At 45.3% G+C, this 27,512-nt stretch overlaps 1 protein-coding gene across 1 annotated transcript in view; it reads left to right on the top strand.

The window, feature by feature from the left end:
• Positions 1-15,967, top strand: part of Scml4 (Scm polycomb group protein like 4) — a 101,563-nt gene extending 85,596 nt beyond the window's left edge. The window contains exons 7-9 of the mRNA XM_076859880.2: positions 1,419-1,709; positions 12,327-12,472; positions 14,828-15,967. Of these exons, the coding sequence (XP_076715995.1) occupies positions 1,419-1,709; positions 12,327-12,472; positions 14,828-14,953 (563 nt within the window). The 3' untranslated portion in view covers positions 14,954-15,967. The remainder of the gene's footprint in view (positions 1-1,418; positions 1,710-12,326; positions 12,473-14,827) is intronic.
• The last annotated feature ends 11,545 nt before the right edge of the window (positions 15,968-27,512 follow it).

Consider the following 27,512-nt stretch of genomic DNA (forward strand, 5'->3'; position numbering starts at 1 on the left):
TCTGATTCTAGTGATTTGAGTTGTTGTTGTCTTCTCCCCTTTTTTGGGTCAATTTAGCTAGAGATTTGTTAATCCTAATGATCTTTTGAGGAATTGCTTTTGGCTTCATTATTTTATTGAATGACTTTTGGCTCAAATCTTTGTTATTTCCTTTTTTTACTGCTTGCTTTAATTTTAATTTGCTCTTTTTTCCTAGGGTCTTAAGACATTATTCATTTGAGATCTTCCTTGCTTTGAAATGTATTTATAGCAATGATTTTTATCTCTAAGCACTGCTTTAGCTGCACGCCCCCTGCACTAGGTTTTATTTCCTGTCCAGTTCCATGTGACTCCTCAACTGTGAGAAATTTGTCTAGTTCTCCCAGTTCTCATTTTTTCAATACCTTCATTGTGGGAGGAATCCAAACATGGAGAAGACGTGCGGATCTTGTGGCCCCAACGTGTGTCTCCATTGCTGATCTTGGAGTGTTGTCTTTTTGTTTCTGGTTGCATTTTTCGGGGGGATAGTAAGATCTATTTTGATGATATTTAATATACAGATAATTATTGATGAAGCTACACATAAGTGATTTTGTCTGGGGTGGGAGAAACTAGAATAATTTCTTCCTCTATCTCCATCATTTCTCAAGACTTTGTTTAAAAAAAACAAACATAAAAAAGAAAGAAATCACCACTTGGGCCACAGATATAGATCACAGACAGTTTAACAGACTTCAAGGTTGAGCTTTAAAGGATTGGAAAGTCCTGATGGACTTGGGGGATGGATGTTGGGGTCCGCAGACTCTTCAGGTCCCCCACCCCACTGCACATTAGACTGGCTCTTTGGCTCTCATGAGCAGAGTCTGAGGAAGACCCTGGGTTGTCCAATCAGCATTTGTGTCCTTGGTGTATTAGATCTGAGCATGTGGGGAGGAAGCACTATTAACCTATGTAACAGCCCCAGCCAAAGCTGATTCCCCAACTGTGAGACACAGTGACTCCTGTTTGATCTATCCTGGGAATCCTGACCCCAGGAGGTGGGCAGTGGTGATGGACAAGAGGGGAGCAATCAGGGAGAGGTGACCAGCCAGCAGAGACTACCAGATGGGAGGAAAGGGGGACAGAGGGTAACGCCAAGAGGCTTTGGTTTAGATTTTATTTCCAAGTCATCAGTAGCCAAGATAATCACTTTTCGCCTATAACCACGAAGGACACATCTCCCACTTGCTACTAAAATACGCTTTAAATGGCGAGGCTGCTGTTTCCATCTGCTGACAGTGTGCCATTTGGAAAGATGCAGTGGGGTTCATTTCTCCTCTCCCACCCTCGCACATAGAGGTGACCCTGCTGCCAGGGCAGGCAGGGCTTGCCAGGAGCGAGGCTCAGGTGGCTTCCTGAACTGCTCTGATGTCTCTTCTCTGTGCTGCTTTCCCACTCAGCCAAGACGGTCAACACCGAAGAGTGCCTGGTGAGCCCCGTGGCCATGAACCGCTACAGTATGGACCCCTCCACCTCCTCCTTTGGCCACAGGGGCTCCTTGCCCACCTCCTCCTCACTCTACTGCAAGAGGCTGAACTCTGGAGATGGCCATTTCGGGGGAGGCCCTGCCACCACCACCAGTGGTCCCCATACCAGTCCTGTGTCCTCTGGAGGCCCCGCAGCACCTGGACTGAGGCCGCCAGCCTCCAGCCCCAAGAGAAACGGGACCTCTCTTGAAGGAAACAGATGTGGTAATGTAATGCAAGCGCTGGCTTTCCTATGGCTTTGCCTTCTCTGCTCTTGACCTGGGGACACCGCCTGGTGGGGGAGGGAGGAGGACGTGGCTGTTGGTACATGGGACCACTGAGAGATTAGAAGTTTCCACAAGCCCCTTGGTGGATTTTTATTGTTCTCAAAGGTGAGCAATCTCAACTTTTGACCGTCAGCAAAGACAATGGTATTTTAGGACAGACTTGTCTGTGGCAATAGGTCGACTCCAAAATATACGCTGGCTCAAAGGCCTCCAAGGTTTTTATTCAAGAGTCCAAGATGGCTGTTCTTAGTTGCTGTGTCCATCTCAAGACAGGGCCCCAGGCTCTGTCCATTCGGTGTCTCTTCCATTCCCTCCACCTGCAGGCCACAGGCATCTAGTGGATGAACAGGGACAAAGGGAGTGGAGAGGGCGGGGGGAGGGGGGAGCCTGGAAGGGAGGCACATCACTTCTGCTCACTTCCATTGACAAGAGCTGATCATTTTGTCACAATGAACTGTGACAGAGTCTGGGAGCTGTAGCTCTGTGCCCAGGAAAAAGAAGAATCAGACTTTGGTAAAGAATTGTCTCTTTCATGGTAGGTGACACTTGCATACTTGGGCAGAAACAGACTTAAGCAAAATTCCCACAATTCTGGTTATTTTGCCACCTCTGTTGTGCCCTCTGAAGAAAGCTTGTTAAGATGCAATATGCTAAAAAAAAAAAAAAAAAAAAAAAAAAGATGCTATATGCTGGTCTGGGGCTGCAGCTCAGTGGTAGAGCACTCACCTAGCACATGTGAGGCACTGGGTTCAATCCTCAGCACCATATAAAAATAAAGTAAGTCATTGTGTCCATCTACAACTAAAGAAAAATATTAAAAAATAAAGACGCAGTATGCCAAAGTGCTTGGAGGGATAGAGGATTATAGGGAAAGCTTGGAGGTCCTTTTTTTTTTTTTTGGTTCTCAGGTTTTTTTAAATTACTTGCTCATGATAATACATTGATCTTGACATATCATACATTTGAATCAAATGGGGTGTAGTTTCTCATTTTTCCAAGTGCACAGGTTGTAGAATCACATTGGTTATACAGCCACGTATATACATACAGCAATACTAGTGTCTATTTTATTCTGCTGCCCTTCCTGTCCCCCCTCCCCACCCCTCCCCTCTCATCACCTCTCTCTACCCAATCTAATGTGACAAATTTCTTTTTGTTTCTCACATAATCATACATGTATTTTGTATAACGATGAGGGTCTCCTTCCATCTTCCATGCAATTCCCCTTCTCCCTCCCACTCTCTCCCACCTCTCTTCCCTATTTAGTGGTAATCTTCTTCTCATGCTCTTCCTCCCTATCCCATTTTGAGTCACCCCCCCTTATATCAGAGAAGACATTCAGCATTTGTTTTTTAGGGATTGGCTAACTTCACTTAGCATAATCTGCTCTAATGCCATCCATTTCCCTGCAAATGCCATGATCTTGTTATTTTTAGTGCTGCATTATATTCCTCGGAGGCCCTTCTGATGCATGCTTCACAAAATCATTTTCAGCCTTCAATATTTCATGAACGAATAGAGGCCATAGAGCAGGTGGATAATGTCAAGGACACAAGTCAGAGAGGCTGGGCTGGAATCCTGGGTCTGCTGCTTCCTGTCTTCTCTGTGCCTCAGTTTCCTTATTTGTAAAATTAGATTAAAAATAATAACAGCACCTACCCCTTAGAATTACTGGGAGGATTCATTAAATTCATACGTGTATTTAGTACAAGTCCTAGGCTCAGTAAGAGGCCAATACATTTAGTGGCCAAGGAGCCCTTGAACAAATCCCTCAAGAGACCACAGCCATCAACTCTACAGCTGAGAACTGCAGAAGAAAGAAGGCCCCAGGCCAAGGAGGCAGGGAGTCTTCCTCTTGCCCCTCTGCGGCTGCCCATAGGTGTGGTTTGTGGCTGTCATTTGTGGCCAGCCACATTTCTCCTCTGCCTTCCACCGATGGCTGCCATGAGCCACACACTTAAGCCACTTTTCAGGATTCAAGATCCTCCACACCCTCCCCTCAAGGAACCTCTCCCACCCTGGACTAGCAGAGCCCAGCACAGGACTGCCCTGGCAGAAACAGAGGTGAGCAGCGCCCTGGAGGCAGCAGTGGTTCTGAGAGGCAGAGCACAGACCGTCTACCATGGAGGCTCTTGCCATAGAGGATCCCTGCAGACCACTCCTTGACAATGTCACCCAGAGCCATTGGCCAGGCAGAAGATTGAAGTGGGCAGAGCCCCATTTTCCAAAAAAGAGAGACAATGTTCCATTTCTAAAATTTGTAGGAACAATGAAGGGAACAAGATCTGGGGAACACCGTCTTAAAATGAATGAGGAGCAGTCATAGGTTTGCCCCTAGAGATGGCATAATACCTGGCACATAGGAGACGGTCCATAAATGTTCATTGTCTCTGCCCTCATGGTACCCCTGATTGTCAAAACCCTCATTCTGGTGTCCCTCTGCCCTTTAAATGTTTCCTTCTCTCCTCCTTTTCTCCTCAATTCCATTCCCATTTTCTTGAGATGGTGATCACAGGACACCCTGCTGATTGAATTGATCCTAATCCTTGGAGTATTGCTACTTCTTGAAAAAGGAGATAGGTTCTCTCTCTCCCACTCACATTGATGAAATCTCAGGCCTTGTCATAAATGCAGAGTTCCAAGCAATGACAGGGAGGCACAGTTTGGTTAGAGAGAACTTCTGTCACTCCCTCAAGAATTGTGGGCTCCATCTCAGTCCACCTGGTGACTCTGGATTCAGAGAATTCAGGTTCCTTCAAGAGTCTCAGAGTAGCTTCCCTTCCCCCAGCCCCTCAGTGCCTCCTTCTAGTTGGGCCCGGGATGACCTCCTTCTTCATCTCACCCCCCATCTCCCAGCTTTTTGTTCTCCTGGAATAGACCCTGATTGAGTAATCTCAACAGGCAGCTGCTGGAGGAGAAGCCCTGACCCCCCCTGTGGACCTGGCTCTCAGAACGCCCTCTCTCCACGGGAGTCCCATCTGTATCCAGGAGAGCCCCACAAGCTCAGGACTTCTCTCTCTCAAGGCCTTAGTGAGATTGGAGAGAGAGAGCCCACCAGTTCCTGCCGCCTTCCACCCTGCAAACCCATAATTGCATCCTGAATGCAGGTGTGTCCTTTTTGCAACTTAGAAATATTACCGAGACCCTGGACATCAGAGTTGTTCACCATCAGTGGGAGCTCCTGGGGCTGTGGGATGTTTAAAATCACAAATCCACCCAGCCTCCTGGGAGTAAAGCTGCCCCTGGATGGAACAGTGGAAGGGACACTTTGTGAGGCACTGGGGATATGAGCCCTTCCACATGCTCAAAGATTCCACTGAACCACGGCCTTCTGCAGGGTGCTAATAAAACTACCAGAAAAAAAACCACTCAGCCACGAAGTCCCAGCAATGAGATGGAGAAAGTGGGCCAGGGCGAGGGAGGCCGAGGGCAATGCCAAGAGTCTCCAAATTCACTTTGCACTCTGTTCACATTTCATTGGCCAGAACTTACAGAGCCACTGGCTGCAAGGGATGCTAGGAAGTGCGGTTTCTATTCCAGGCAACCATGATTCAGATGGAAATCGAAGATTCTATTACAAAGGAAGACATGGGAAAAGGATATTGGGTAGGCAACTGGCAGTGTCAGCAACACCCGATTAGAAATGTTCATTTCCTCCATTTTTTCCTCCCGTGGCACTTTGTTTTATCACGTGTAGTTCATATTCTATCCTGCCCATGGTAGGGACCAGACTCTCAGCTTCGCAAAGTCTCTCATTCATTTTTTAATTCCTATGAACCCCAGCAGAGCGTGGCTTGTTAGAGGCTATTTATTGGGCACCTACTCTAAGCCATTTTCCACACACTGTTTAAGATTTATTGACAATTATGTTTATATTTTATTATTGTTAAGCAATTAATTTTATGATATCCAACTTAGTGAGGATCAAGAGGTCAATCAAGTGTTGGGCCACTGACTTCAACAGATTTCAAATTTTGTGTCTTTTAAAACTGCCCCAGGAATCTTTGAACTGGCCTGAGGGTTTCAAGGATTCCTTCTGAAATTCTAGAAGATGGAGAAGAAGGGACAAGAGCATTCGGGTCTCCAGGCCTCCTACCCCTCTCTTTAACCAGGGCCTCTTCACATTTGCAGAGCAGGTTTCTATGGGTGCTTTGCTTGCACAAAATTTGCATAGCTAAAAATGTTCAGAAACCAAAAACTTCCACCATGTTGAATCAAGTGGCAGTTTAAGGAAACTACCAGAAAACTACCACCTCTCACACATACCCCACCTACTCTTCAGCCTGGACCCCTATGGGGTGTCCTCCAGAGGCTATTAAGGTTTTCTTTCGCTCCAAATACTGTTCAACATCGCTCCGAAATTGCATCCCAAGTGAACTCAGTAGGCATCAGGAAACCATATCTCTTTCAGAAGGTTTAACCCAAGTCCTTTAACCCTGGAAGAAACCTAGAAATGGATTTTCTCCCTATGGTGCTAATCAAAATGGTTTAAAACCACAGAAGCCAGAAAACTGCATGAGGCTGCAGGCAGGAGGGTGGGTATCGATGACATGACAAATTTCTCAGCCTCCTTCCCTCTCTCTTGAATACTTACCCCGGCCTCCCGCTGCCTTGATGTATCTGCCTACCTCTGCTGCCAGCCGGCTCCAAAGGTGCATGTGCATGGGGCACGTTTCCCTGGTACATGCTGAGGCTCGGGTGAATCTTTGGGAGCTCTTCCCTGTCTCTTAGCCAAGATCCCATCACTAAGAGCTCTAAAGAGGTTTCAGATAGCAAAAGCTGTCTGACTTTTTTTATTTAACAGAACATGCTATAGAATTCCCAGCCCCAACTTGATCCAAGATTCAGAATCAAGAAACAAAATAAATCTGACATTGTTATCACAGCCCAAATGCTTCCTGTGGGTTGGGTTTTGCTTCCACGGCATTGGGTGAATATGTTTGTCAGCTCTTCATCGCTGTGACAAATACCTGAGGAAATCAACTGATTGGAAGAAAGATTTATTCTGGCTCGTGGCTTCAGAGATTTCAGTCTGTAGTCAGTGGGCTCCATCGCTCGGGCCTGAGGTGAGGGAGAACAGCAAAGCAGAGAGCGTAGCCAATTAGAGCTGCTCAGCTCATGGCAGCCCAGAAGCAGAGAGCAAGAGGAAGCAGCCAAGGATAAGATCTGCCCTTCCAGGGCACAGCCCCAGTGACCTGCTTCCTCCAGCTAGGCCCTCCCTCCTACAATTTCCACCATCTCCTAATAATGTCGTCCAATTATTAATCCACCAGTGGATGAATTCCTCAATGAGATCAGAGCCCTCAGAGGACAATCATTTCCCAGATTCCCCACCTCTCAACACTGCTGCTACTGAAGAACCAAGCCTTTGACACACAAGACATTAGAGAACATTCCAGAGCCAAACCACAACAGTGAACAACAGAAACAATTCAGCTAGAAAGAGAAGAATGAGGGCACTTGATGTGAGGGGGTGGTGGACAAAAGGGTGGGAAGGGCTCATTCATTCCGGGGAAAGAAAAGAATTTGTACAGAGACTGTGGGGGAAATCATGCTGGAAGATTTGGGGGGTCCATGTGAAACAGATGGGGCTTTACTCTGTAAAAATAGTAGACCAGATATTTCCAGAATGGAGGTGTGACCTGATGGCCATGGAATTTAGAAAGACAAATTTACTAGTTGTCATCGTCGTCTTCTTCTTTTTGAGTGACATATGAGAAAAAGAATGGCAATGAGCTTTTTCTCAATTCTGTCTAGTCCATATTTTACAGAATTATTCCATTTAATCCTCACAAGAGTCCAAGATGACAGGTGATTCTACAGTTGAGGCAATAAGACTCGGAGAACTTTGGGTCATCCTAGCAACAAATACTTATTGAGCACCATAGGCCAGGGACCCTTCTCAGGTCTGAAGATAGAGCTGTGAACAAGGCAGACTGGGCCCTGTTCAGAGTATGCAATTCCAGACAGATGTTAACAAAATTACTGCACAAATTTCATCACTACTGGGATTATTGCTGTAAAGGAAAAGTGTGAGTATCAGATGGAAAGGGGGTGACGGAGCCTTATCTTGGGAGTCAGGAAGGGCTCCTCAGAGAAGTGACAGTGGCATCCTTCAGAATGGGCAGCAGCGGCAAGCTGAGGGGGCAATGGGAAGGAGGGGTGGCTGGAGGCTCCCCCAGATGTCATGTTGCTTGCTAGTGGGTTGCAGTGTTGCTGGTGGCTAAGAAAGAGTCCCACCCTGCTCAACTAACTTCAGAGAGCTGTGGTCTCTCCTCTCTAGAGGCAGCCTCAGTCCTCACCACTGGTTGGGTGGCTGGTTTTGAAGGATTAAAAGAAAGACCCACTTAAAATCTAAGGAGTGGCCAATCTCTTTCTTATGTCTCTTACCTCATTGTCTTGTAAGTAAGAGGACAGAAGTAGTGAAAAACAACACTGTTTCAAGTCACCTGATTTTGCCTAGATTATGGGCTAGCCTGGGCACCTCATAGACTTTACACAGCCTTGTTTCCAGGGAGGCTGCCCAGTACAGAAACCAGGTCACTAAGAGATGCTGGGAACAGATCCACCCTCTCCTTCCCTTCCACCACCCTGGCCCCTTCCTACCAGCTCCAGATGCAGAGAGACCAAGAAGTGACTAGGGTTTGTAACAGCCGAGAAAGGGCAGCTGAGGAAGGGTCGTATGGAAGACCACGGACCTCCCTTCAGGATGCTTCTTGTCAGGTTCCAGCACTGTGCCTCATAGTCACTCGAGTCATAAAACACTCTTGAGAAGCCACAAATGATATTCACAATTCACAGATGAAGAAACTGAGGCCCACAGAGAATGATCTGAGCCAGAAAGGGGCTAGAAACTTCCTCAGTGTCACCAGCTGGTAGTGCGAAGGATCACCCAGCACCGTGGGTGGGAGAGACCCTAGAGATCCTGCCAAGCACCCTTCTTACAAGCGGAGAAGCCCAGGGATGGTCACGTGGCGCTGGGTGGCAGAGATTCCTGACTCCGGGCTCATTGTTCATTCCACTCTCCCACAGGACTCCATTGTCAGCTAAATTTTCCTCTGAATTATGAATGAGCAAAAGGCAATTATGTGTGTGCTGTGGGAATGTGCAAGACGAGGGAGACTCACACACATGGTGCAAGTACCTGTGCTGGGGAGGGGGCTGGGACTGCTTTTAAACCCTGACTCACGGCTGTTCCATTTCTGCTGTGAGTTCAGCTTTAGAAACAGGAAGATTTAATTATGCATCCATTCACCACTGGGTTTCACTTTTCCTGCCTCCGCAGCCCATCCCCCAGCGACACGCGCAAGCCCGCAGTTCTCCGCGCTGGAGGACGCTGCGGTCCCATAAGGCGCACAGTGAGCGCGCACTTTGCTCGCTCCGTCCGCGGAGGAGCAAGATTTGTTGAGTCCAACGCGGCTTACCGTTCACCCAGCACATCTGCCTGCCCTGGTTGTGTCGGGCTGGACCCATCTGTCTTCCTGACACCTTTGCAGCAGCTGGGGGCGGGGGGGGGGGGAGGCGGTGGTGTATTTATTTTCTTTCTGAGCACAGAGCGCTGGGTAAAGGCTTTTGCCAACCTGCTGCTGGAAAGTTCCATTTTTCTTCCTTCTAGAGCGAGTTTATGTGCTTTGGATCAGGAGCAACTCCCAGGATGTGACTTAGGCTTCCTGCTGCTCTCTGCCTTGTCTGACTAACAGGCTCCCCTAGAAACACTCCCGCCAGCCTGGCTGCCGTGGCTCCATCCTGGAAAAGTGAAAAAATGCCCGCACCAGGCACCAGATACCACTAACACAGACAGTCACCCCGAGAGCCTCCTCCTTGAGGCCAAACCAGCCCCTCTGCCTGGCCTGCGGCTGTGGCTGATGGGAAACATCTCCCTGACCTCGCTCAAAGGACCCTAGGATCCTGGGGATGATGCTATTAATTGGTCTGGTTTCTCCCCCTTCCTGTCAAACACAGGAAATTAGATTTGACCTTTGCTCTGATCACTCTAGAATCATTCTTGGACTAAAGACTTCCCGCCTTTGTAGTCAGAGCATCTATTACCGCCCTGATTAACGCCCGTGCTCTGATGGGCGGGCTCCAAAGGCAAATGTGATTTCCGTGATTTCTGGTCCCCATGTTGAGTGCAGATGTCTTTAAATGGAGTGAAATCATCTTTAATAAGCATGCATCAGCATTCAGATGGCTCTGGGGTACATTAACAGTTTCCCAGCAATATGCCCCATGCCAAACCACCTTATGGGACCCTTCCAGATCCAACAAGGAAAAAGCAGGAAAAATCTCAAAGTAAATCCAATTCTCAACCAAACCATTATATATTTAGGATAGACTCGGAAATGTGATGCTGTTTTTTTCTCAGCACTAATGGAGCACCCGGCACTTCTCAGGCGAAGTAAGAGGAGAAGGGAAAAAGAGAAGAAAACCACTTTACCCTGAGATTAAAGAAACAAGCAAATGCTTCTCAATTTCTAAGAGTTATTCTGTAGGGAAGCTGCTTCGTTGTTCAGAGCCTCGACCTTTTTCTAGCCTTAAAATAGGATTAAGGATCACCACTACAAGGCTTTGGTATACAAATTACCTGTTTTTGCAAAGTGTGTTGATTCATTTCACATTTATCAAACCCACATTTCAAATATACTTACTCTACTTAGATCCACAGCAGAGTCAAAGTAATGTCTAACATCTGAATAAGAAGGTCTCTGCCAGGTACATTGAGCATGTCTGCAACTCCAGAGACTTGGGAGGCTGAGGCAGAAGGATCACAAGTTTGAGGCCAGCCTCTGTAACTTAGTGAGGCCCTGTCTCAAAATTTAAAAAATAAATAAAAGGGGTTAGGGGTATAGGCCAGTGGCAATGTACTCCTGGGTTCAATACTAGTACTGCAAGAAAAAAAAAAAAAAGGATCACATTTGTGTTTTTCACTAAACATTTCACCGAGGACCAGGGACATAAATGTCTGTGGAATAAATGGAAGGAATCCTCAGGAAAGTAACATTTAACTGGAGGTTCTAGAAAAGTCCATAAATAATCGTACTACAAAGCAGAATGTGGAAAGCATTCTAAGGGAAGAACAAGTCAAGGTTCAGGATGAAATGTGGGGAGGGGGGCAGGTGACATTCAGACAGCAGGAAGGAGAGTGACATTGTTCATCAGACAGCAGGAGTTACCTGGGCTTCAAGGGCTGTGGGACATCAGTGGGAAGGAGGGAGGGCAAATGCCTCTTAGAGACAAGTCAAAGCACCAGCTGAGAGTGCAGAAGGGAGGCTAGGGGACATCGGGCATAACAGGTGTGCCCAGATGAGGTACTCAGGACAGCAGGGGAAGCAGGCTGGGCACCTCTTCCCTCCTGGAGCACCTGCTGGCCCTGTCCCTTTTCAGCCCCCACTCTTGCTCCTCTAGCTGGAGAGTGCTGCTATTTTACACCTGATTATTGAATCATGGCCAAAAAATTACTATCAGGGAGTGGCTCCAGGATCTAACCCTGTTTCTGCCACCAAAGCTCTTCTCCCCCTCCATCTAGCAAGAAACTGTATTACTGTAACTGGAGCTAGCCTTGACCTTGAGGAAAGTGGAGACCCATTGGGAAATCACTGCAGGGGTTGCTAAGAGGTTCTTACCCAAGGTTTGGCAGAGAAGGGAAGAGACTAGCACAGGAGGTATCCTCCCAAGAGTTTGTGATAATTAAGTGTGGGAGGGGGCAAAGAAGCAGGAGGTGGTTTTAGAAATGGGGGAGATAAGAAGGTGGCTCTAGGGAAAGAGGATGAGTTGATTTGGGACATACACCCCCAAAGCCAACCCTTAAATATTGCCAGGCATCTAAATCATTCCCGTCTTCCTCCCTCCTTCACCTGTGTCATTACTCTTTCTCAAGGATCAGCTATGGACCAGGCAAAGGGTTAGGCCAAGGAATTCACAATGTGGTGGAGATTTTCAGGGTGCTCTGACAGCCTTGCAGAATAGTGGGGGCAATGGGTGTTTCCCTGGGACAGTGAATGAAGTGACATTGTCTTTCTGCACGTGCTCATAAGGCTGAGCCACTCACAGTCAAGACTTCCAAGACTTTCAGATTTGTCCCACAGAGATGAAGAACCAGGTCCCAGAGGTCCCTCAGTTCTGCCCTGTTTTGATCATCTCAGTGTGAAGCCAAAGGTGGCTGAGAGGGCCCCAAGCCCTTTTAGCTCACAGACCTACAGAGGCCACTTTGGACATTCATCTTGACTCATTTCCCCTGGTCACCAGTCACAGGGGCTCATGGAGAGAACTGAGCAGAAAGGGTCTTGAAAACTCTTAACCTGAGTCAGAGTGTCAGCCTGTTTGTTGAAGGAAAGACGTTTTCTGGTGCTTCCTCCCCAGGCCACACAGAGGGCTTTTGCATAGATGGGCAGTGCTGGCTTCCTGTGCCCCGCTGCTCCTGGCAGAGCAGCCACTCGGGACTGGAGGGCACTGAGGACCCCCTCCCAGGCCAGGTGGGGTCAGGCAGCCCCAGGTAGGGGCTGAATCCTCAGTCCTACTGGCTCACGGTCTCCCCGTCTCTGCTCATCCCACTCAGCCTCGAGCCCTTCTCCGGATGCCCAGGATGCCAGACGGCCAAGGAGCAGAAACCCCTCCACCTGGACCGTGGAGGATGTGGTCTGGTTTGTGAGAGACGCCGACCCGCAGGCTCTGGGGCCTCACGTGGAGCTCTTCCGAAAGCACGTACGCAAGGGGTGGCCTGGCCAGGACCGGTGGGGTGTTGGGGACATAGAAGGAGGATGCTGGAGGGTCTGGACTAAGCCGGAGGGGTACCCTCGAGGGAGCCCGAGATGAGAGAGACAGCTGCAAACACAGGCTTCTCAGAGCAGAACAACCACTTGGTTTTGTTTTAAGGGATATTTGTCCCATCTGTTCTCTCATTTGGGGCTTCATCGGGAGTGCCTATCTTCCTGCCTCTCCATCCATCTGTCTGTGCACTCAACAGTCATTTATAGCACACCTACAATACGCCAGGCAAACTGTAATAGTGCCTGTTCCTAAACTGCTTTGAGGATTAAATGAGAAATTGCACATAAAGTGTTTAGCATGATGTACGGCTCATGGGTAGACCGCAGTTAACAAGTATTGTGACAATTATTTCAGCAATTCTGAATTATGACAAGATGGTAAATGAATAAAAGGTAAGAATTAAAATATTTTACCTGCCAAACTTACCATGTTAGTTCTGTATTGTTACCATAACTAATTACCACAAATAGAGTGGCTGAAACAATCCAAGTTTCTTATCTCACAGTTCTGTAGGTCAGGAGCCTGGCCTGGGTCTCCCTGGGCTAAGCTGGCGGGTTGGCAGGGCAATGTTCCTTTCTGGATGTTCTAGGGAACATCTATTTACTTGCCTTTTCTGGCATCGAGATCCACTCTCTTTCCTTTGTATCCCCCTAACATCGTCTTTCAAGCCAGTGACATCAAGCTGAATCTTTCTCAGGTTGCCCTCTCCACAGTCCTTCTTCTGATTTCTTTTTTTTTTGATCCCAGGGATTGAACCCAGGGGTGCTTAACCACTGAGCCACATCCCCAGCTCTTTTTTATATTCTATTTTGTGACAGAGTCTTGCTGCATTGCTAAGTGTCTCGCTAAATTGCTGAAGCTGGCTCTGAACTCGCGATCCTCCTGCCTCAGCCTCCCCAGCCACTGGGATCACAGGCATGAACCACTGCACCCTGCTCTTCCACTTCTAAGGATCCTTGCGATTACATTGCCCCCATTCCAGAATCCAGGCTGATCTCCCTACTTCAAAGTCAGCTGATTGGCAACTTCATCCCACCTGCAACCTTAGTTCCCTTCACCATGTCACCTAACATGTTCACAGATTCCATAAATTAGGATATAGACATCTTAGAGGGAGAGGAGGGCATTATTCTGTTTGTTACAGTAACCATTTTCCCCTACCCTGATCCTTATTTTACTTAATGATTCTGTCATAAAATCACACTCTCAGATCTGAGAATGGTCCTTAGCTTGGTACCCACATTTTATCTGGCATATATTTGACTTACCTGACAACAGTGACCAAAGATCAGGGAGCACAGGGGAGGCTGCACTTAAACGGACTTGGCAGGGGGCATCTGGCTGTCTTCTCAGGGTGATAGAAGAGGGTAGGAGTCTAAGATAAAGAGGGAACATTAGGAAATGGGGTTCCTGGGAGGGGCCCACAGATGAGTTTTGCCCCCCCTGTCATTGTGTCAGGAACATGGAGAGTAAATGACCAAAAGATGGTGGTCCATCAATACTGGCTGCTGGACAGACATATGAGAGGGGCTGGTGACCCTTGTACCTCTGTGTCACTTCTCCCCACAAGACCACCCAATAGGAGAGCACTAACTTTTGTCTCTAGTGACCTAGTAAACAGCACTGTAGTGAGCAAGGAATCCCAGCCTGGCTAGGTACATAAATGCCATGTGCATTCTGGAGGGTTACCATTTCCAGAGACAAATCAGAGCTACACCAGGACTTTTAAAGAATTGGTTCACTCCCTTAGTAGTTTTGGGGTGAATCAGGCATATTATTTACTGTATACCATCTTGTATAATTCACAAGGCCAAAAAACACCTGAAATTCCTCATAGAATTGGCAGTTAATCTATAAATTGGCTAAAAGTATCTGAGCCTCCAAGAAAAGAAGTCAGTAATAAAGTGACTGATGGAAGTCAGGGTCTCATGCCAGCATCTGGAATGAATAGAAGAGGCAACCTCTGGTTTCCGGTATAATGGTTTTCACTTTTTGCTCTGTTATCCCTTGATTGGATGATATCCGTGGGATATTGGGAACATAGGTGGGGTTATGTTTGATATCTTTAATCAGGAATATTCAGTTTAGCAGACAATTCCAGGGGGATAATGGGAAGAGAAGCACAGAGTATTTGTTTGCTTCAATTTTTCTAAGGATCTTGCTCTGTAAATAAACCATTTGCTCTTGCTACATCCCTTGAGCATGCCTTAACTTAAGCAACCATCTGATTACTCTATCTCCTGGGTTTTCTTTTCTTTTTCTTCTTTATTTTCTGATTCTTCCCACCAGGAGATTGATGGCAATGCCCTATTGTTGCTGAAGAGTGACATGATCATGAAGTACCTAGGCCTGAAGCTGGGACCTGCGCTGAAACTCTGCTACCACATTGACAAGCTGAAACAAGCCAAGTTCTGAAGATCTTTAAAAGATAGAAGCTGAGCCCAAGACAACAAACTCAAGAATATCTTCTGCCTTACCAACATCCAGCCAACATCATGAAATAGGTTCTCTTCTTAAAATTAACAGCCACAATGACTTGGTCTTTTTTTATAGAAAGAGTGTATCTTCGCCTTTAAAAAAAAAATTCTACCTGGCTCTTTTTAAAAGGCTCATCTATGTTAATGATTTGCCAAAAAAATACCAAAAGCCTATTATTTTTAACATTCCTTGATTTGTTGGTCACTCTTAGAGTGGGTGCTATCTGTATAATGAGAGAGTGGGGAACTGAATGCTGTCACCTAAGGAGAGCCCCGGAGGGTTCCAAGGATGTGAGAAGGACTTGTCCCTGCAGGGACATCCACCTCAGCACCACCTGCCTCTGTTCTCACCCAGGGACCCATCAGTGTGAGCCTTGCTGGATTCAGCTCTGAGGGTGACTGCCTCGCCTTGCACTATCTGGAAAACTTGAATTCTTTTGCTTTCTGAAAGAGAAGAGGAAGAAAGATCTTTTCTATTCGCACTTATCTGAAGTACTGTGTTGTCCCACTAGAGGGCAGACTGCTGATGAAATTTCAGGACCCTTGACTGCGGCCGGATGCTTATTCAGAACTCAGTGACTGGCCTGGGGTTTCTTTGAATAAAATCTAGCCTATACAGGGAATTTTATTCCACACATTGCAACTTGGGAAGAAATTGTCATCTAGAGGGTTCTAATTCACATCCAAGCATTATTGACTGACTGATACACAACAGCAAAGGAAAGAATTTGGAAGCTCTCTCTGCCCAGATGGGGCTTTAGAGTTCCTTCCTTTCCAGAGTCCTTACTGAGGTGTTGATGTGTTGTCATGTCGAAGAATCTTAGTGACATTTAGCCATGGGTGTTTCTTGAAAAAAGGAAAAGAAAAATGTCTTAACTAAATTTTGAAAATGGAGAGTGTTGATTTCTAGTTGCATTGCTAGATTCTGTAGTCGTATCTGTGGCTAATTTTTCTAATCCTCAACAAATACACAGACACGCTATTATTGGGTTTAATTCAATTTACAAATAGGTTTTCCTTCCTCACCGTGAAGTAATAGAAAAAGAATTGATTTTCTACCCCTATGCAGCTGTGTCCAGAGAAGGACGATGAATTCACAATTTACTAGGCAGAAGGACATCCTCTTCTCTGCTATTTATTTTTTGTATCATTCTCCTTTCTCTTTTTTCTTCTGTTTCCTCACTGAATAGGAAACATATCCTCGAAATAAATTCACCTTTTTGATGGGCATGTCCTCTTCCTTAAAAGAACATCTACAGTGTTAGAGATGAAGAGGTGAATATTAGACCTTGCAATCCTTGGGAGGATGCAGGTCAAGAAGAACTCAGGGCCTCTCTGGGCCCCAATTTGAATTAGAAAAGGCACAGCTTCCTCCAGGATGCAGCCTAAGAGGGGTCTCAGCTGGCAAGTGCAGCCAGGTGGGATCTCAGCTCCCTCACCCCTCTACCAGCTGCCCTTGTACCGGGCATGACCTGTATGGCCTTGAGGGCGGCCTTGATTGGATTTGCAAATGGACTGTCTATGAATCAGAATTTAGATGAGGACCATAAGAAATATTGCATGCCACCTTATTGGGGCCCACTTTGCTGAGAAACATTTGAGAAAGCACATCATAGAAAAATCTCTTTTAGACACACCAGCAGTGGCTAGATATAGAGTTTGACAGAGGGGAGGGGAAAAAAATGTTCCGACCCTACCCATGAAATTGAGCAGACAGTGGAAGAGCTTCATGTATGTTGGTTTCAGCATATAACAAAATTGCCCCACATGAGGCCTTGGGTTAGTCTCTGGGACGTTGAAGTGAGTAACAGATTCTGTCCCTTAAAAGTTTGTTAATGCAAAGTGCTCACTCTGAAGTTAGATAACTTCCTTCAAGAAGCTGGACAGTTGATGTATTCAGAACCGCCAGTGTGAAAACTAGGAGATCCAGAAAAATCCCATGACAACCCAGGTTCTTCACTTTTGTGGGTTTGGTCCAGCCCATGGATATTTATGGTGCCTCTTCTATCAACATATGCTTCCTTTAGACTTTCACATTAAGATCTCAAAATATCCTAACCACCCTCACCAGTGCCTCTCTGGCTACAAACACACAGACAATGGTGCCCTCAAGTTCAAATGAGTTTCCGAGCAATGTCACAGAGATACCTTGGGTAGTTTTCAAGGGGGAGAGATGTTCCTATTTCAAGCCTAGGGGAAAACTGGAACTGGGTTCCCACGCAATTGCTCTCACCCAGGTGCTGTCTCATTTCACATGAAACTTTCAACAGGCCAGATTGCTGAAGCCATGATATTTAAGGTTTGACTTTAAAAAAAAAAAAAAATCTCACTACTCTTAAAATGAATGCTGCCATATCAGAAAAGAACCTGGGGAATAAATTCTTCTTGCCTGTTTTTGTACCGACATGCAATTAGCTGACCAAATTATTGTGGCAATACTGTAATTATAATTAATTTTCATCCCTCTCAAAAATCTTGTCAAACCAGGCAGCTAAATAGCTTCTCAAATGTAAAACACACCAGGCCATTTTTCTCTAAACAGACTTTAAACGGTCAGGCCATTGGGGTCACACTGGCCCAAATGAAAGCTACTTGGGGGCCTCAACTTGACAGATACAGTATTTGTTATTCCATGGCCGGAGCCTGCCTTCAGGTTGTACTGAATAATGATATAGTTTTGCATAATTCCAAATTAAAGTGTGTGTGTGTGTTCGTGTTCCAAACATTTCCAATTATACTTGTCTGTTAAACACTTGAAAAAAGTTGAGACAATTCTGTTGCCTAAGGCATTTTAAATATTTTATGAAGCACATAATTCCCTTTGTGAAGACTTTAAGTAAAAGATGTGTGTGTGTGTGTGTGTGTGTGTGTGTGTGTGTGTGTGTGTGTATCTCCTGCCATTGTAGTCAGAGAGCCTTAGGAAGTGGGAATGTGTCAGTGATTTGCATATGCTTGGGTTAAAATGTCTCCCCAGCCTTTCAACAGAGGCAGAGCCCCTGGAGTCTTCCTATGGTTGTTACTTCTAAGTGTTGTGCCCTCTTATGCCAGCAGGGTGCGCCTTAGAGGCACCTGGGTGACAGGGTTGGTTCTGGGGTTCTGGGCCTATTCTTCTCAGGCAGCTGACTGGACATGTCATGCCTGGGCTTCAGGGTGACCAAGGAGAGGCCTCATGGGGGACCTCAGGCAAGGGGTACTTGTCTGCCTCATTTAGGGTCTACCAGAGAGGACACTGGGTTTCCATGATTTCCCTTCAACAGGCTGCCAGGGATTTTTCCTTTCAACAGGAAAAAAAAAAAAAAAAAAAAAAGGGATTGAAGAACCCCTCAGGAGAAGCACATATGATATTAAATACATTGGAAGGAATACTGGGCTGAGGTTGGTTTGCTTAAGAAGGAAACCAGCAAGAAAGGAAATAAAACCATAAATTCCTTAGGCAAACAATAAAAGAGTAGTAGTTATTCTAATCTATCCCGATCCATGATTTGGCAATAACCTATTTTCATATTTATGTGATGTATGGGACATTTCTTATTTTTCTAATTAAAATTGTTTTTTAAAGTATTTTCTTGAGATTGCTTTAGGAGAATTTTGTCAAATCTCTGAATAAAACTGCAAATGCCCAAAGGTAACCAGGGACTAAATATTAGTCATTGTCAAATGTCTTGAAAGATGGAAATATCTGCTCTCTTTCTAAAGAAATGGCTAAGGATTTGTATACGTAAAGCTGGAGGTGAGAACTATCTGATGTGTGCTCAAAAGGACACCTTCCCAACTCTTCTCCAGAGTGGGTGGAGGAGCGGCTTTGACTCACATTTTGTTATATGAGGCTTATTAGGGCTGGGTGTAGCTCAGTGGTAGAATGCTTGCTGCCTAGCGTGTGTGAGACTCTCCGGGTTCAACCTCCAGCACTGGAGAGGGGAAAAGCAAAGACACAGGACTGTGTAGGAGTAGATAATTTTAAAATGTGACATTTTGTTAAGGAGAAGGATGCAAACTGTCCTTTTTTTTTTTTTTTTTTTTTCATAAACACACCCTAAGAACCGAGCACTTGCCCAGCTCTCCTGTTGTCTTGCCATGTGGTTACATCCCTGTGGCATGAGAGGACCACACTGAGAACCCCCGAGGGGAATCCAGCAGATGGTCAGACATCCAGAGACCTAGACATTCCTGTTTCCATTTTGAGATGTTAAACTCAGGAGCAGCATCTGCCCACCCCATCCCCCGTGGGCACTGCAGGGGCTCCCAGAGTGTCACTCCCTCAGAGGGCTATCCAAGAGGATCCCTTCACGGACAATTGGAAGCTGGATTTTTGGAAATCTAGCATTTACTTGAAAGAGAATCGCTCTTATTTATTGCCACTAGTTAAAGATTATGGAAACATGTCTGCTAACAATTTGCTTTGTGTAATTTGTTCTAATGCTAATAAGCAACAGCTGGGACACTTCCTGTGGTAAATTCCTTTGTGGTTACAGTGGTATCATCACACACGGACTTCACCAAAATGCTATACTTGGGAAGAACACTCACTCCTGCTCTCCCAGGCTTTAGGAAATTCCCCTCACTGAGAAGCAGCACTGGGCCACAGCGTATTTTTAGAGGATCATTTGCTTTTCTTCACTCTCTGCTTTCCCAAGATGGGCCCCAGACCTGTGCTCTTAAAATCCTACATCATTCCTGGGGGTTCTTGGCACACTTAGCTTGGAATTTGATTTCCTACAGAGGAAAAGATGGCAGGTAAAGCTTAAGAAGGACACCTTCCTCCATTTCATAGTTGGACAAGGGCGCGGGACCATGAATTGATACCTGCAGGAGACACGCCCCAGAGCCCAAAGCTGAGCGCTGATTCAGTAATCAATTGAATAATGATGCCTGATGTATAGGGACAGCAACATCTTTCTGTCCAGAGTCAACATGTACAACTCAGACTTGCTCTCAGCTGTCATCCCACCATGCTCTGATCCTGAGCGCAGCCACATGGCCTAAGCCTCAGAGTCAGTTCCATGTACTCCATGCCTGTTGAAAAGGCCAGCATACACATCTTCCACTGGATCCAACTTTGGAACAAACCCCTGACTTGTTTTCTAAACAACTCACTATGAGTTGTTTAGAAATAACACTGAGTGTTATTTTTCCAATAATCATGTGCAGCCAAAGGCTACCTTCCTCAAAAGGAAAAGGAGCTTCCTCAAACCTCATCTGCCCCCCCCCAAGCCCTCAGAGCTGGACCCCCTCCCCCACAATACTGAGAAATGGCTATGCCTGATCACTTCCCATTTCAAGATGTCTCCTCCCTTAGGAAGTGGCTTATTTCTCTGTTGGACAGCTCTGATTGTGAAAAAGTTACTTCTCGGGGAGACAGATGTCTGAGAATCTAACACAGACGTTTGAGATGATGCCAACTCTGAAATTTTTCTCTTTTTAACAGAACTTGTCCATGCAGTAACCAAGTCTATGAAACAAACTGGCATTAGAAGTGGATCCCAGCAATAGGTTGCACTACATTAGGATCGAGGAATGGACCATTTATATAAATGTAGAACTCAGACAGCTCATGGCATCATCTTCATTAAGCTGTCAGGGAGGAAAAATGGTGAAATTTTTGTGACCTTACAAAAGGTGGGGGGATACCTGGGAGGATTTTCAGTGTGGTTATAAATCTGTCTATAGTCACATAAGCATATATGGTACATAATGCATAAATCAAGAAGGCCACGTGCCTCATAAACAACTGTGAAAAAGGCACTCTGAGATTTGAGACCCCGTATCTTAATTGTACTCATCAGTGATATAAAGAACTAAGGAAGCTTTAGACAAAAACATGTTATGACTGATGAGAGAAAAGTAAACACAGCCTGTCGTGACTTTATGGAAGAGTGATGCAGTTTATGAACCCACGTCCAAGTTAGATCTCGGGCGTGCATGCATGAACAAACATGTATCTGTGAGTTAAAACAACAACACTAGGAACTGGGGAAGGTTACAGCAGGGATTGTAAAAGATCTTGCTTTCTGGAACATTCTCTTTCATTCAGAACTATACAGCAATGATTTAAAATCAGACCTGAAGTGCACATAACACTAATGGATGTGGCTTGCTTAGATAAGATTCTAGATGATGGAGTGGATTCTCTATGAAAATTTGAGATCTTGGTATTTGGGGAAAGCAGACAATACCCAGCGCCTGGAGTAATACCTGTCTTAGAGGAAGTCTGTATTAATACTCTGGTTGACTGGTGAATAGAATGCTTGACCAGTTTTCATATTTCCTCCTAAGCACCATTAGATTTTTTTTTATTTTAAGCCTCAGGTTTTATCCTTACTGAAGAATTGCTAAAGGGACAGGCTAAAAAAATGGGCAGCAGGCCTTCGGCTTCCCCTGGCTCTCCGAACACGCCAGCCAACGGGCCACTTGCATTTCACTCTCATGGATTTGTGGAAAGGTCTCACATTCTGCTTGGCCAGGTGCTACTGCAAGCATAGAGCATAACAACTGATAATTTATAGTTTTACTTTTAAAACACACCTGTTCCTTTTCTTCCTCAATATGGGATGCCACCCAGGAATAAGAGCTGTGTTTCCATTGGCTGGGTAAGGGCTCCAGGTCGGCTTCTCCTGAGCTTGGCCCAAGGACTTTGACCAGGGTCTTGCCCTGGGGCACCTTGCTCTGCTCCCAGAAGGCTGGCCTCTGGGTTGCTCTTCCCCACAACCCCTGGGCTCAGCTCTCAGGAGGTGTATTGAAGAGACCTTCCTCCTGCCCTTTTCTGATCTTGCTCCTCTCCTCCTTTGAGAGCAGATTTGGAAATAACGGGGACTTTTCTTATCTCCCCCACCAATGATTACATAGGAGGTTTGAGAAATTATCACAGGACTGATTTCCCCCCTCATAACCACACCAAAATCTGGTGTTTATCTTAAACAAAAAAAATCACTTTAAAAGCCTGGACATGTGTTCCAATTATGTTGTCGTTGCTTAGAATATTTTTAATATATCTCTTTAGGGACTGTCGTTAAAAGCTAGGATATATTCTTTTCAAAGTATAGTTGGAAGACAGTCATTGTCCCCTGAGGGTGGGGTTTGTTTTATTTTTCTTCTTGGAGCAAGCCATAGACTCTGGATCATGTCTGGTGAATAACAGGGGGAACCGAATTGAGGTTTAAAACGATGTGTCTTGATACACATTTGTTTGTCCATTTCTTGTGTATTTCTTCATTTGATAAAAATGGTTTGAACAATATCAGTCATAATTCATTTGTCAAATATATTAGATATCAGTATAAGGAGCTGCAATGCATAAACTATTTTGAAGGACAACATTATTTGGGTGTAGAACATTCAAAGTAATCTTGTTACTCTATCTTTGGGCATGGTAAGCTGAGCAGACACACCGAGATCAGCTTCACACCTACAACCCTAGAATCCCAGAGCTGGGATTCCACCTACTCCCACACCTTCCCCCAGGAGTCCCACATCACTCTGTGGGGGGCAGAACATTATGTACTACAAATAAAGAAAGAAAGAAAGAAAAGAAAAGAGGGGAAAAAAACAACCTCTCCAGGTTATCTCCTTCCATACCTTTACCTCCTCTGGAAAAGAAGATCATCCAGGTGACCTTTAAAGCATATATGGCTCAGTTCCTTTTAAATACCATGGTATTTACAGGGTATTGGTTCCTTCCTCTTCTCCTTTATTATTCCGAGCTTCTCTCCCTCCTTCTGTCCAAAATCGTCATTGAGGTGTTTCCTGATCCTCCTCTCTCAGGGACCCATAATTCCTCCTCAAAGCCACATCAGCATCACTTTCCCATCCTTTCTCATGACTTTTTACTTTCCAATTCACTCTTTCCTCCTATCTCCATGTCCCCCCCACCACCATTATTTTTTTCTATTCCACCAGCTCAAATGTCTTTTGAGAGAAAGAGGAGAGGGAGAAAGAAAGAAAGCATGAGCAGTAACCTGCTTCATCCCTGGTCCAGCAGGGCTGACCTCTGCGTGGCTCTCACTGTCCAGTTGTCACCTGCCCCCAGCATTCCTTGGCTCTCTCATGCTTCCTGCACTAGCTCCTTTTATTCTTTCCTTTTTGCAAGGTCTAGTCCCCTCAGCTCTGTGCTTGAGTTTGGGAACAAGAGCCTCACCCCTTCTTGGAGTTTCATTCTGTGACTCACCCTGATGTCCCACTAGCAGACCTCTTGAAGCTTCACCAAGCGTAATACCCATCCCACTAGGTGTCCCTCCTTATTCAGCCTCGAAGGTCAAACACCAAGTGACCTGGATGAGCTATTTCTCTCCGCCATGCTGTGCCTTGCAAACTGTAATCCTAGAGGACTGTGACATCTGGGAGCATTCCCTATGCAGCGTTGCCCTGCCCCACTTAGCCTTGACTGTGTCCTCTGGAACCAAAGCCAGTTCAGAGCCTCATGTTTAAGTAGAGGGTCCGGCCAGCATCAAAGACATGGAATAATGACCTAAATCCAGTGCATTTCTGGGGTGAGATTTGGTTTTAGACATTTACGAGTCTGCTGAGACATGTGCAATATTAAATAGTTTGCCTCTGAATAAAGGAAGATGATGATAAATTTCCCAAAGGACAATTTGGTTTAGGGGAGGGAGAAAGGCAGCAATTTTCTGGAAAAGGAATGCTCTCTCCTTGACTTACACCCAGAAAAATCATGCACCCTCAAGGTCTTTCTAGAAGTCAAACTTTTGTTCCTGTTTTAGGAACCAAAGTCTTTCTGTCCAAGAGAAAGACTTGGGGGACTTTGATTTCCTTTAGTATCCATTGTGTTCTAAGCCACAATATTTAATTTGCTGGTCATCTTACAGTTTTATCTTTGATCACTTGAGGATTAAAAGAAAGAAAAAAAAAGAGATCCTTTCCTCCTCAAGAAAAGTATCACTTGCTTTATGAGGCAAAAACTTTCATCTTATAGACATTGGTTAACTAGATCATTTCTCTCCCTTGTCTGCATACCTGGATATAATTTTATTAATAAAAAGATTTTATATTTCAAATACATTTGTGGGTAAATTTACTTTTTATTCTATATGCCCACAAGGAAACTAAATAAATTGATTCAGTAAAATCCTTTCATCAAAATTGTCTTCTGTTGCTAATTTTTTTTCTTTTCACTAGCAGTAGAAACTTTTTGTTAATTAAGTGCCATTATAACATCACAAAGCTTCAGGAGGCCAAAAGGTGTGTTTTACCAGCTCTGCAAGGCTGTCATTATCCAAGACTCTTGCTAAATAATGAGGGCACGTGAGCCTGTGGAAACCGCTGTCCTCAGAGCTCCTGAGGTGGAATGATGGTGATTGAAATGTTATGCCTTTTGTTTTGGAAGTTGACGGGTTTATTTGCAGATTTTTTTCTTTTAACTCAGCCTTAGTTAATCTCCTCTTTATTCTGCCCCACTCCGCCCAAGCCCATTTGGGAGCCTCAGATCTCTGGATCTCTCTGTGTCTGGAGGGCGGCAGCTGCTCTCTCTCCATGGTCACACTTCTTTCTTTCATCATGCACTGAACACACCAGAAACCAAGGTCCAAATGGGTCATCTCCTCATCTCGGGTCAGAGAAAAAGAGGGTTGACTCCATTCCCTTTCCTCTACCTACGTGATCTTTCCTCCCTTCTAATTAAAGATTTGAAAAGGGTGTGTGTGTGTGTGTGTGTGTGTGTGTGTGTGTGTGTGCATGTGTGTGAACACCTCTGTGCTTCTTAATTGGGTTGGGGAATATGAAAGAAAGATCATCAGGCAAAAGTCTATGCATTATTTGCTGGTGCTGGGGCACAGGAGTAAGAAGGACCTGGAAAATGTACTGCAGATATTCTAATTACTTGACAAGTCATTGTGCTTTCACTTTTTATGGGCATAATGGAATCCAGGAACATCACTTCAACTCCATGTTTTATTTAGAAGTGCTTGAGAAGAGTGGAGCTTCTCGCTTAGAATGGCGTAGTTTTAGGTACTACTTGCTTCCTTCCCCCGCCCCCCCCCCCAATACTGATGGATCTAATTCTGCAGACTAGACCGCAGTGGAAAGAGCACTCATTGTAATGGTGAGCAGTATTTTCAAAGGAGAGAAAGAGCTGTAAAGCCTGTCACCTGGGGAAAGAGCCTCTCCTTAATTTTTGCTCTTTGCAAGCATGATGCAATCAGTGTTTCCTAATATTGGGACAATCCTCTCACCTCGCCGTGTTCCTACGTAATTGTGTCACATAATGGGAAACTGTAATAGGCAATTTGATTCTGTAATTCAGTTTGCAAAGCATGCAAACATAAGATAACTAGGTTAAATGCAAACAGTCATTACACTAAGGCACAGAAAACAGAGGGGAAAAGATGCTGCATCCAAACTTAGAAACAACGTGAATTCTATTCCTCCTGTGCCTCAAAATGTAGAGTTTATTAAAGTCATTTATTCTCTAATTTCATCACATACTATTCATACAAATGCATTATCTGTATATGAACATGCATATCCTTACTACATATATTTACAAATGTCTCATTTGGAATAAGCTGGCACGTGTAGCATGTTCTTTAGGAGTTCTTCACGAACGTACTCATTTTTATATAATATACAGTGTTTTTAGAGACCGTTACCTATAAGATACCACATCAAAATATGCATTTAATTTTTCAAAGCCTTTTTGATGTTGCTTACAGCTTTTTCCATTGGGACAATTCGTTCATTATTTAGAGGTCTATTTTTCTGTTTCTGATATTTTTCATATCTTCCTTCAGATATGCTTGGTAGGTACGCTATAGTCAGGTATATAAAATATAATTAAATAAATACTACTGGCCCTAATTATTTTAATAGTCTAGGGATATGATTTTGTTTTGTTTTGTTTTGTGTTTTTATTTTTGATAAGTAGGGATTTTTTTTCCCCCTAAGACAGTGTACCATGGTCGTGGGTGTGATTCAATAAGATTTTTAAATCTTAAGATATCAAGATGATGCAGTTTTTTTTTTCTATTCATGCTATAAAAAGTATGTCTGTATTTTTAGTAAAGAGTAGGATCTGTATGAGCCTGTGTGACTTATCTGATCAACCTTAGGAGTCAAGGCTGCCTGCGGGCCCCTGTCACCAGGCTGTCCCTACCCTTGCAACAGCCCACTAAGGCATCACCTACAGAAGCCCAGGGCTCTCTGTGGAGCTTGTTTCCCTGACCCTCCTGTTGAAGCCTGTGACCACAAAGGGACAGCGGGTGCGGGAAAGGAACTAGAGATTTGATCAGATCCCCCAGGAGAGTGTCGGCTCTGGGTTATCTTGAGCCAGTCTCTCCTCTAGGGTCTTCTTCCTTGTCAGGGACTAGAAGGCCCCCTCCTATGGGAGTCAGGAGGATTCAATAATGACAGTCCTTGTCATGGCCCCTCTAACAGTGTCCACTGAATCTGGAATTCTATTCCACTTTGTCTACTCCTGGTGGTTGGTTGTAGTCTGGGGTCAGGGTTGCTTCTGGGTTTTGATCTAGCCAAATTCTTGCTCAGAGGCTCCCATCCTGTCCCTAGTGCTTGGCAATAATCCTTGACCAAGGCAACATGGTTCTCAATGAAAACAGTTCCGCAGGGGGAAGAGGAATACTCCCGTGCCAGTGTCCTCTGCATCTGGGGAAGGCCAGCAAGGAAGGCCTGGGAGTAGGTCAGGGAGCATTGGGGCACAGCCTCTTACCCTCTGCCCCAGGTTTGCTGAAAACTTAGTAAATTCTGAAAACTTGAAACTTGCTACTTGCTCTGCCTCAAATAAAACCATTTCCAAGCTCATACCGCCTCTCTTTTTCCCAGCACGGGCCCAAATTGGGTACCCACGAAGTTTCCCTGACCCAATCTATAAGAAAACCCACCTGTAAGTGCCCTCCCTTCCTCTGGTTTACTGATTCTCTTCTCTGAGCCTACTGCCCTCCGATAGTTAAGATGCAAGCTCTGAAAACCCAGCTTCCACTACTGGTTTAATCTTGTTACAGTCATATGAATGGTAGTACTGTAACTATAAAAGGGCAGAGTGGGAAGAAATCCTGATATAAGTGTTATATTTTCTCCTGTCTTTTTAAATGTCAGTTCTAAGCACCAACTTAGCAATCTGAACCCTTGAATTCTTTGAGGTCTAATAAGGAAGGAAGCAGGTCTATGGCAGCATTTGGCATCCTGCCCTGGATGAAAGCAACTGGGCAGAGTGAGTGCTCAGACCTCCCTGAGGGACGGGACTGGCACAGCCAGCTTGGGAGTTGAGGTGTGAAGCTGATGCTCAAGGGTGTACACACTTGACTCTGTGTATGCACACACTGCCCCAGCCTCACTCCATGTTTCTTAAATGGAGGAAGAGATGGACAGAAGCCACAACCTGGATTTTAATCCTGGCTTTCGCACTGGCCAGCTGAGGGCCTGGGGCAGTTGCTTTGCCTTTTTTGACCTCAGAGAGTTGGACTAGAGGAGCCCCACATTTTCCCAGCTGTGCCCTGGCCCGTTCCAACAGCCCACAAGCCCATGACTTAGCAGCA

Source organism: Callospermophilus lateralis, chromosome 6, assembly GCF_048772815.1.
Source record: "Callospermophilus lateralis isolate mCalLat2 chromosome 6, mCalLat2.hap1, whole genome shotgun sequence".
Classification (NCBI taxonomy): Eukaryota; Metazoa; Chordata; class Mammalia; order Rodentia; family Sciuridae; genus Callospermophilus; species Callospermophilus lateralis.